This window comes from Tachysurus vachellii, chromosome 3 (genome assembly GCF_030014155.1).
Source record: "Tachysurus vachellii isolate PV-2020 chromosome 3, HZAU_Pvac_v1, whole genome shotgun sequence".
Taxonomy (NCBI): Eukaryota; Metazoa; Chordata; class Actinopteri; order Siluriformes; family Bagridae; genus Tachysurus; species Tachysurus vachellii.
Genome location: NC_083462.1, coordinates 5,231,898 through 5,243,608, shown reverse-complemented (window position 1 = coordinate 5,243,608; position 11,711 = coordinate 5,231,898). Strand labels below are relative to the sequence as shown.

The 11,711-nt window shown below is 38.1% G+C and overlaps 1 protein-coding gene across 2 annotated transcripts in view; it reads right to left on the bottom strand.

Annotated features, from left to right (window-relative positions):
- Window positions 1-1,894: 1,894 nt before the first annotated feature.
- scn4ab (sodium channel, voltage-gated, type IV, alpha, b) overlaps window positions 1,895-11,711 on the bottom strand; it is a 49,468-nt gene continuing 39,651 nt past the window's right edge. For both annotated transcript variants that reach the window (XM_060865467.1, XM_060865466.1), the window contains exons 20-26: window positions 9,351-9,473; window positions 8,843-9,124; window positions 8,450-8,503; window positions 7,888-8,029; window positions 6,799-6,899; window positions 5,968-6,238; window positions 1,895-5,514 (exon numbers count right to left, since the gene is read on the bottom strand). In XM_060865467.1, the coding sequence (XP_060721450.1) occupies window positions 4,421-5,514; window positions 5,968-6,238; window positions 6,799-6,899; window positions 7,888-8,029; window positions 8,450-8,503; window positions 8,843-9,124; window positions 9,351-9,473 (2,067 nt within the window). In that variant the 3' untranslated portion in view covers window positions 1,895-4,420. The remainder of the gene's footprint in view (window positions 5,515-5,967; window positions 6,239-6,798; window positions 6,900-7,887; window positions 8,030-8,449; window positions 8,504-8,842; window positions 9,125-9,350; window positions 9,474-11,711) is intronic.

Sequence of the window (11,711 nt, the reverse complement as noted above, 5' to 3'; positions counted from 1 at the left end):
CGAGAAAGTACATAACGTTATTTTTCATTAACACAGAAAAAAGGTAGCCTTAGCATGTAGCTACTTACTATAATGAGTGCTTAAAGTAAAAAAGTATTAAACATTAGTATACTTAAGCTACATTATCAAATGCGCTAACAGTAGCCCCACCCCTAGCCCCTGACACAAGCGGTTCTTAAGTCTAGACCAGCAATGTTTTGGTGCTACTTAAGAACCACTTTCCCTGGTTCAGAGCCGGTGCTTTGGCGGTCGAAACAAAGAACTGGTTCTAAATTAGGCTCTGGCTCCGAACCAGCACTCGAACTGCCTCGGTGGAAAAGGGGCATCAGAGCAGGTCTCAGAGCAGGTTTCAGGGGTAACTTATGCTCCTCTTCTTATCTCCTTTCACTAAAATTCCTCTGTGTTGAACTCGCTCCCTCCCCACTCCCATTTCAAAGTGAGCCGTGCTGACCATCACACTCTGAAATGCAGTGTCCTTTCACTCTGGCCGCCATCATTTCCGTCACAACACTTGTGTCCTCTCATGTTTCATCACGTCAACCGTGAGCTTGTTTGAAGGATCTTTTTTGCTGACAGAAGGAGACCCTTAAAGATCAACCAGTGTAGCAACCTGTTTTCACTGTGCTCAGTCCCTTCTATGTTCTTTTACAGAATTTATTTATTAAAAGTTATCTTGAACATTTACAGTTCCTCAACTCCAACAGTACCAAATGGGTTCTTCATCAATCTCAGCCAGAAGAACTGAGGTACTTTCTTTAAGGATCTGTATTGTTTCTATCATTTTGAATGGCAGATACTTCAGCAAACTTTTATGTTACAGAGAGAAATTATTTTCTGCACGTATTTTAGGAAATACTGTACTCCTGGAGCGAAGAGGGTCAAGGGCCCTGTTAAAGGGCACAACAGTGTCCGCCTGGAGTGGAGGTGTCAAAGCTCTGACCTTTTGATCACTTACATGGAGCATTTAACCACTGAGCCATTTGATGGTCACCTAACACTGTAAATCAAATCATTTTTCTTCTTGTGAATTTCGGGGCAGTTTGAATAGAAATCTGGTGCTGGAGGCTGCTAAAGTAAACCTCTGACAATATAAAAAAAATAGTTTAAAAGAATGTTGTCTTCATTTTCTGAGCTTCATACTGGTGCTTTTTAGTATGAAAGTAATGAAAGAACGAATAAATAAAAAAAAAATAAACGTTAGCTAACGTTAATGTAAATTAAATCAGGAATACAGGACCTTCGTTTATCTAAATAAATACTCACTCATTGACGTAGATAATCACTGGCCTGATGGTCTTCATATATAATGATGTATTACAGTATAATTTATCAAGTCACTGTAAAAGGTGAATGGGGGAGGAGCAGAGTGAGTGAGTGGGAGGGGCTTATGATTGAAGAGCATATGTAGGATATTTAGCTGGTCTTACAATCAGCCTTCATGCTTCTAATTATTCAGATGATGATAAATGATAATGTTCAGTGTGCGTGAATTATTTATCAATAGAAATTTACTGGGGTGCAGACGGAAGGATGGAAGGAAAAAAGGAAGGAAGTAATGAAAGAATGAAGGAAGGAAGGACGGAAGGAAGGAAGGAAAGAAAGAAAGAAGGAAAATAAATCTAAACTGACGTTTATGTTTGTAATCATTATAAATCTGTCCAATCTGATACCTGTATCCATAAGTATTAACACCCCAGCTGAATCTAGCTCAGTAAGTTATAAACTTTTCCCTGGGCATCTCCTAAAAACGTCCTTGAACGGCGTTGTCCCAAAATAACCTTAGAGAAGCATATCAAATGAGAGAAAAACTAGTAATAAAAGAGACCAGCCCTTCACTTACATAAATAAACACAAACCCCAAACCACAGCGACATATAAAGAAAGATTTTCCAGTTTATTAATTGTTATCCTCAAAAAAAACATTTTATACATAAATTATACAGTGACAGAGAAGCAGGTGCAGTTCTGTCAGGTTAATAAAAGTGGCCTGTTGTAGAGACGGTACAGAGAATCAGTGTATGTGAACCAGATATCAGGTGGTTTTAACTGAGAAAATCAAAAAAGGTAGAAAACAAATGTTAAAAATTAATCATTAAAAAAGAAATTAAAATAAAAAAGATTTTCACATTATTTTTGTTATTTTTTAATATAATATAATATTAATAATATAAATTCACATTGGGTTAAAATGACCTCCGAATAAGTAGAATAAGACAATTCAGGATATTATAAAAGAAGAATCATATAAGAATCCTGTTATATTGAATCTAAAAAAGTTATTTCAGTAACATGAACTTTATGTACCATTGAGTAGGTTATGTTATGTTTGTGGAATTATTATTATTATGATTATTATTATTATTAATCTTGCTAAACGTGTATTTATTAGCATTAATGAATCATTGTGACGGAGTATAAAGCTACTTTAAATGAGAGACTTTAAATGCAATCATTGTAAACACAACATGACTGAAGGATTAAAGATAAAGTAAATCTTTACATATACACTGCCCATCAAAAGTACTCCAAATTCTTTTTAGTTGTAAATATTAATCAAAAAGCTAACAGAGGAACAACTCTGAGTGAATTAAGAAATGTTTACTATTCCATGAGCTGAAAAAATGGGACAATAAACCCAATAATCTAATCTAATATCTGATTCGATTAAACTAAATGTAATGTAATTGTAAATGGCCAAAACCTTTATCTATAACAGTTAATAACACTGCTGTACGTTTGGTGAGTCTTTTTGTTTGGTCTGTAGGGATAACGGTGATTAATCTGTAATTAAACAGTAAATCTAAAGCACAAAGTCAGTAAAGCAAATGTTACAATAACACACAATAAAAATCCATTCTGAAATGAAAAGCTAGCTTCATAGCTTCTTAGTTGTTGTTTTTTTTTCCCAACAAATTTAATACGGCATTCACATTGTAACTAGCGTCACTAACTTTTCATTCAAGCTGGCTCGTGCAAATTAGTACAAATTTTACATTTGACATTAAAAAGCATTTAAGACCTTAAGTGTATCTGTCTGGACTCGTACAATTAAACTAGTATATTAATAATATGCAGCTGTATTGATATTGGTTGATAAACTATTGTTTACACCTAATGCTGCAAAGGCTTTCACTCCTCCAGCCAAGAAAATAAGTCGAAATCATCCAAACTCTAGGTTTGTTGTGTGAAATTGCTAGGGTGCTAGTGTGTCCAAATAAGAGATGCGTTCAAATACTGTTTTCAGCTCAACTTCCTCCACGTCTTATTACTTCTGCTTTGCTCAAGCATGTAAAACGAGACACAAGGGATCAAGTCATCATGAGGGTCAGGAACAATGTCATCTTAGTTTTTAAAACTCTTTTTCATTTCAAGCTCTGATTTTAAGTATTTGCGTAATATGTGGATACCTTCTTAAAAGCCTGAATCGTCTTTGCTGTGTTCAAACAAACTACCCGTAAACGAGTAAGAAAATAGCCAGAAACCAACCAGAAACTAGATTTAAACTTGTTATAGAAACTCTTGTTTAACCAGAAACTTGTCATAGACGAGCCTAAATAGACTAAAATTGTGTTTGAGAAAAATTCAGCATAAAATGGAGGAATATTTTTCTTTTAAATGGAAACAGGAAAAAGAAATATGTAATATGTCCCTCACAAAGAAAGGCTAACTCTGCCATTTATACTGCACATGATACAGTAACTGTCTGACTTGATTCTGTTAAATAAAGTATTACCTAAGCTATGTCCAAGTGTATGTTGTTATAGTTCAAGCTGAAGCTTTGTTCCCTTTCCTGTTCCCTCGTGCTGTAGGTGGTCATCATGTGGTATGAGGAGTTGAGCAGATGAGGTTGATGACAGTATTTATACGCATGGCTATTGAAACGCATGGCTAACTGATCACACTAAAATAAGAAAGGATTGAAGTCCTTTGCATTATATTCAGACAAATGGCTTCAACATTTGAGTACATTTGATTTATCTGATGTCAGATTTGGGTTATCGGTGATAGAGAAATCGATACAGCATGTTTTCTTTGTTTTATATTGAATTTTGACAAGAAAAAGACCTTCTCAAGCTGCACCATGTAAGCTAACAATTTCTTCGGTCTTGTATCAAAAGTATCTAAAAGTCCCATGCTACATTTGTACTTTGTTCTATTTTTTTTCCAGGATTAGGAAACTGTGCTTAGAGCCTGACTAACATCTTTAATGCAATTTTATTTTTTTTTTTAAAGATTTCACGCCACTGGCTTCTTCACAGATTTTAGTTCTTTACTTCTTTATAGTGACCTATAAAACATGTCACGCTCACATGTCCTTCATATCCGGGACGTGATAACTTTGGAAGAGTCGAACAAGCAGTGGAAGTGACAACAATGTCACATTGATGAAGTTGTATCCAGAAAAACCAGTAAGATCTTGCTACACGATGGACTCCTTCAAGTTGTCGACGTAGTCCGTATCAGGGATAGTGAAAGGGGCGGAGTGTAAGACCACCTCGTTCTGCAGAGCTACACTCGGAGGCTTGTCAATCTTTTGTCTAAAGCTATGGGCTCCCAGTTTGCGAGGATGCTTGAGTTTGTATTTGCGGAAGGCTCTCTGGATGACGATAGCGGCCACTTCCTCCTGCTTCCTTCGGAGAGTGCTGGATATGGGCTCGTACGACACTTTAGACGGGTTATTTGCCATGAATTTCTCCTCCATACTCGACTTGAGCATGTCCATTTCCCCGGACTCACCCAGTACCTCGGCAGTGAGAGCCAGCAGGATGTCCAGACAGTGGATCCTGTCCCCGGGGACCATCGGCAGGTCCATAGCGATCAGCTTGACCGTGTTGGGCTTGGGGATCTTTAGTGGATCTTTCAGTGTGTCGCAGAAATCGGACAGCACGCTGTATTCGATGAACTGCGAAGCGTCCGGATCGAACTTCTCCCAGGTCTCGTAGAACATCTCAAAGTCTTCCTCGCATAAAGGCTCACTGCTCTCCTCCGTTGCCACGTTGAAGTTCTCCAGAATGATGGCAATATACATGTTCACCACCACTAGGAACGACATCACGATGTAGCTGCAAAAGAAGACTATTCCCACAGCGGCGTTCCCACAGTTTCCCTTCACATCCGTGCCAGGATTCTCAACGTCCGGGTCACAGTCTGGAGGTTTGCTGTCTAGGATCGGGGACAGTAGTCCGTCCCAGCCAGCGGACGTCGTGATCATGAACAGACATATGATACTGTTCCCAAAGGTCTCAAAATTGAACATGTCATCAATGCCGGCATCTTTTTTCACATATGCGAAGTTGGACATACCAAAGATGGAGAAAATGAACATGATCAAAAAGAGGAGGAGGCCGATGTTGAAGAGAGCAGGGAGCGACATCATCAGAGCAAACAGCAGTGTTCGGATACCTTTAGCACCCCGGATAAGTCGCAGAACGCGGCCGATTCTGGCAAGTCGGATGACACGGAAAAGCGTAGGTGACACAAAATACTTCTCGATGATATCAGCTAGGACTAAGCCTGAAAACAAGTTTTTAAAAGCAGATCAGGGGCTTAATATAGTTATATATTGAAATGCAAACAATATTTATGGCTCTGATTTAATAAATGCTTGAATGTGTATAAAATAGGAGGGGAAAATTTAAGCTCTCTGTTTAAGGACAATATGTGGATTGAGGCTTTTCTACTTAATAGTGCAAAATACAAATACACAATAACATAAATATGTGCAAATTAACACAACATAGCTTCAGGTGTCAAATTTGTGTTGGTTTGTTTTCGCTATTTGGAAACAAAATAATTTCCTTTTGTGTTGAAATTTCAATAAATATTGCCCTTTATGTAAATAATAAGTTTTTTCCCAGATTCACTGTATTTAATCTGATTGGTCAGTGAATTAGCATCTCAGTAAATCTGAGTAAATGAGTCTAGGAAAGCTAATATTAGCATGATTTTCTTTCCAACACTACTTACCCACAATTGAAAGTATGACTACGATAAAATCGAAAATATTCCATCCAACGTGAAAGAAATACTGTCGTAGTGCAATGAGCTTGAGCAGGCACTCTCCAGTGAAGACAACGATAAAGACAAAGTTGATTATGTACAGGATCTCTTCAACCTCTGTGCTCTGGTCATCCGTCTCCACCATCATGGTGACCATGTTCAGACAGATCAGGCCCATGATCAGGATGTCGAAGAACTGTTTAGTGACAATGTCGAAGACGAAGCCTTGCAAACAGTTCTGCAGGAAATCAGACATCAGATGTGAGGAAAAAGTCTTCAGCATGAGGAAATGATAAAATTAAGGGATTTTTAGACATGAAATAGTTCCCCTGGGACCGAGTACACCCCAGGTTAAGGTAATGCTGGGTTGCGTGGTTAGAGATTTCACACTGCTTCTACTTTCCCCAAGGTTAACACTGAATCCTGGCTCTTCATAATCTTGCTCTTCATAATGATGTTTCACACTGTCCTAAACCCTGGTGTGAACTTTTTATTTGCATATTCATGCATCAACAACCCTGATTGGATATATCTACCATGTGATCGCTTATTGCGTCTCGTTATTTAAAGTATTTTCATGTTTCGTAACCCTGAGGAAAAAAGACGTGCTTCATAACCTCGCTTCTGAATTACACATGTGAAACGTCTTCTACCCCAGGGGAAAAAGTGGGGTTTAGAGAGACGAGAACCACAGAGATAAGAATCCCTTACGAGATTTCATGTCAAATAACGATCATTTCCAACTCAAATTTATCGGTAGTTAATTAATTAGTTATTTCTCTGAGTACTCCAACCTACTTGAGGGCGTGGGATGGGTTTCTGTGGCTTCTTTGAGCCAAGTTTCTTCATAGCATTATAGTATTTCTTCTGCTCCTCTGTCATGAAGAGGTCTTGTCCTCCTAAGTAAGGTAACACAGGAAAACGATTATTCTTCATGTTTTAAATGCCCCCCAAAAAATATTAAAATAACATATTTCTCACAGCTTATGTGTTACTTATGGATACCAATTGGTGATTTTTATTTAATAATAATAATAATAATAGTAGTAATTATTATTATTATTATTATTTCTCCATTGCATTAGTTATCTACAATTTAAATATTTAAATATATCCATCCTCAAGCATTGTTTTTATAACTTTTATATTGAAAGCGTTTATTAATGAATATACGTTTTCGATATGTCATCGTTTCTTTAATAACAGCTCATTCACAGCCACAAGCCACATAATATTAGTTATTTAAGAAAAAAAGGATTAAAATGTGTTTACAACAAAAAATTTATAAATGTTTATTTAATTATGTTTTTATATATTATATTATATTATATTATATTATATTATATTATATTATATTATATTGTTGATTAATGATGGAAGGAGTCTCCAGTGTCAGTGAGCTCCACAGCTGGAAGGTCTTCAGAATGGAGGAGTTTATAATGTACAGGAAGTGATGAACTTGTTTTTGCAAACATTCCCCATAACAGCAGCAGTAACTCCATTTCAGGGTTAAGGTGGCTCAAATGGTTAAGGCTGGGCTGTTGATCAAAAGGCTCAGCTAATCTGCTGCTATTGGGCTCCTGAGCAGGGCCCTTAACTCTCCCTGCTCTGGGAACCCAACCTCCCAATGTGGAATATGTGAAGAAAATACTTCCAGTGTCCTGTATTGCATGTGTGACAATAATAACGGCTTCTTCTTCATCACGCCACTCTGCTGTTGATTGTTATCTTCTAACAGCACACTCTCAAATTGTTTTGTTCCTTATTCCCTGAAGAAACCCACATGATTAAACCCATGTGATTTCAGTGCAACTTATTTATCTATTCCACCTGAAAAAAGGAATTTTGTCCAGTAAACAATTTCAGACTGGTTTGTGTTAATGATACTTATCTTTGATTTCTGTTGGTTGAAGTTATCAATGATGACACCGATGAACAAATTGAGGGTAAAAAAGGAGCCAAAGATGATGAAAATCACAAAGTACAGGTACATGTAGAGGTTAGCCTCATAATCTGGCTGATCTTCCATCTAGTTAAAGAGTTAAAATGTGTTGATATTGACACAAATCTTGAACAAAGTGTTAAGTTTATCTCCAAAACTCGCTCAAACCAACACTTCAAAATTAGCTTGTTTGATCATAGAGGACCAAATACCACCCAGAAAGCACACATTATCACACAATTTTCAGAATAAAAAGTATTTCATCTGAAGACCAATTTTTCATGTTACTAACTCTATTTACTGTAACAAGAACAAATCAGAAATGTTTCAGTTTACTTCTATATCCTCTATTTTTTCTACATCTTGATATAATTGCATCATTCTCCTTCTCTCTACCACACTTCCTTTATCTGTGTTTCCAAACAAAATCATACCAAAATTTATACCAAAAGCTGGCATTGAGACTACACCTGAGTAGAGTTTTTACCTCTGAAGAGTGATGCTTACCTGCCGAGAATCCACTGCAGCGTACATGATGTCCATCCAACCTTTAAATGTTGCCTGTGAACCAAAACAATACAAGCAATTAGTATCTCTAACCCATAGCCATGCATCCTTGCATCCCCACATCCATCCATCTATCTATCCATCCACCTATCCAGCAACCCATTCCCACATCCATACATCTATCCAACCATCCATCCAGCCATACCCCTATCCTGCCACCCTTACCCACATCCATTGATCCATCCATCCATCCATCCATCCATTCATACCACCCTCCATTCATCCAGCTATCCATAATAACATTCATCCATCCATCCATCCATCCAACCATCCATCCAGCCATCTATCAAGCCATCCATCCATCAATCCATCCAGTCATCCATGAACACTAACCACTTGAAGCAGGGAGAGGTAGCCCATGCCCACGTTATCGAAGTTGACCTTGGTGTTCATCCATCTCACGTCGTCAGAACTAAGCATCAGCTCCATGCAATCGCTTTTGTTGTTCACCACTTCAAGTGTGAAATACTCTTCAGAGGTGGTGTTAAAGCAATAGTGGAATTTTCCAGCAAACAGGTTCACACCCATTATGCTGAAGATCAGCCAGAAAATCAAACACACCAGCATCACGTTAAATATGGAGGGAATTGCTCCAACCAGGGCGTTCACAACCACCTGAGGATGTTCACATGAATTCAAAACTGTCACTCCTGTCTACTGATGACTTTTCAGATCATTTTCCAGTCATGTCAGAGAGTTTTTCTTCCTCGCATTGGTGTCAGAGCATCTTGTTAGCTACACCAGCATGAAATAAAATCTATCTGCATGTAATTAAATTTAAAACTTTGATCAGTCTGAAAATACAATCTACACCATGTCAAAGGAGAAATAATGTACTTGCCCTCATTCCCTCAAATCTGGACAAGGCGCGAAGTGGCCTTAGAGCTCTCAATGTCCTCAGGGATTTGATGGGTCCAAGCTCAGAGTAACCCAGAATGTTAGCTGTCAAGCTGATCAGGGAGACCTGTGTGATGATTTTACAATTTCATAAGAAATAGGAATCATTACCAAAATGCTGACACTGAAGCTACAAATCTTGTCTCTTATTGCTTTTATTCGAGTTTAAAGTTAAATAAGTTTGATTTGAATAAATTGTTACTACACTGGAGGTACTTTTGCTTAGGTCAGTGTGTTATATGTCTCATATTCAGTGACTACATTAACAATGTTGGTTGAGTTATTCATTCTAAAGATATCACTTTTGCAATTGGCTTAGGGGCTTTTTACACCTGGTCACGTCATGTGTTTTCTGTGATCAGATAGCTATCAGATCGTAAAAAGACCAGGGGTCTCATTTATAAAACTGTGCGTAGGATCCCTACTAAAAGTTTGCGTACGCCCAAAAGCCAAAAATGGCGTACACCAAAAAAAATTCCGATTTACAAAACCGTGTGTACGCACTCCTCTAAGCAATGTTCCCTTTATAAATCACAGATCACCCACAGATGTGCGTACGTGAAATCCCGCCCTGTACACGCCCATTTTTAACCATAAATAGTCAATACAAATCACTGCGCGGGCACGAGAGTGGACCTCGTTATAATGAGTTTCCTCTGCGCTCTTCGGGTTTAAAAATGGGTTGAGGAGTCAGCGTCTCAGGGGGTAGCCACTGTCGCCTGCAGGTTATAATTATATTAAAAGCAACATTGTTATAATTATATTAAAAACAAAATTGTTACAGTTTCTACTTTTTAATATTGTTAAACTCACCAAGAAGCCAGCCATCACGTACTTAGTCTGTTCCCTACACTGCTATATGTCAAGATAAAGGAATCATGTGTTGAACCAGGCCAGCGTGCCACAATGTTTGTGAGGGTCATGTTGGAGTCACATATGATTTGCACATTAATAGAATGCACATGCTTTCTATTAACATAAGCAAATTCATATTCAGATGGTGCCCTTATAGCAACATGAGCACAGCCAATTGCACCGATTACATTTGGGAAACCAGACATTGCTGCAAATTGCATTTTAATTTCGGCCTGTTCTCGCATAGTGTAGGGGAACCTGATTTATCGACTACCCATATTAAGTATACCATTCAAAACGACAGATATTATGGCACTCAGGGACGGCTCTCCTTATTCTGCCATTGGCGAAATCCTCCAACAGTGCCAGCAGTGCCATCATGAAGCATTACATACCCGGGTCACCGGAGGATTTATATGTTTCTAGCACTTAGACTGATCGTTAACACCTTGACAAAATCACAGAATTAATTTGTCGGCGAAAATGTTATAGTGAACACATGCTTCTTCATGACGGTTTTGTAATGAACACCGTAATAGTTAGGACCGATGATGAGTAGCGATTGTGCTTCATAACTGTATTTGCAGACTTTGACATTTTATGATAGCTATATGTACATTAAGGAAAATATTTCATTTTTACACTGTGTTCTGCAGTTCTCTAATGAAAGGGTATTTCATGCTATTTTGTATCACATGTAGTCGCGCCTTCTCCTCCTGCGCTCCCGTTGTGGACAATGTGACTGTAAGGCAGCGCTGATTATTCATTCATTCATTCATCTTCTACCGCTTATCTGAACTACTCGGGTCACGGGGAGCCTGTGCCTATCCTCAGGCGTCATTGGGCATCAAGGCAGGATACACCCTGGACGGAGTAGCGCTGATTATTATTATTATTTTATTTTTAATACAATTTGAATTACGTTTGGATTTTACTAGATGTATATAGCCTAAAACAATCGGCACAAATAACACTGTTGGATTTAATCCTCATGATAATGTGGATATAACATATGAAATGGAGTGAAAATGAAATGTCATTAATTCTTATAATCATTCTTCTCACATGTATTTTCTACAATATAACTTCAGTTCACGACCTCACCATCTGTGTCGCCAATTCCCTTTGTCTCCATAATGTGCGTATGCACGTCTCAAAGTTTGCTTAAAGGTGCGCACATTTTCCCGTCAAGTTTGTTTTTTATAGATCACAACCTTTGCGTGAAAACTGGCGTACACACGTTTCCAGCCCCGTTTTGTGCGTACGCACGCTTTATAAATGAGACCCCAGGTCTAAATCCCCTTCAAAACGTTTTCGAGACAGATACAAATCCGATCGTTCAAACCATTTCAGGAGGTGGTCTGGGACGCATTTCAGATGAAACTGTACAGGTATAAATGAATGTGGTTGTTCAAGCCACATACGTCAGCGCTATACTCCACCCAAACGG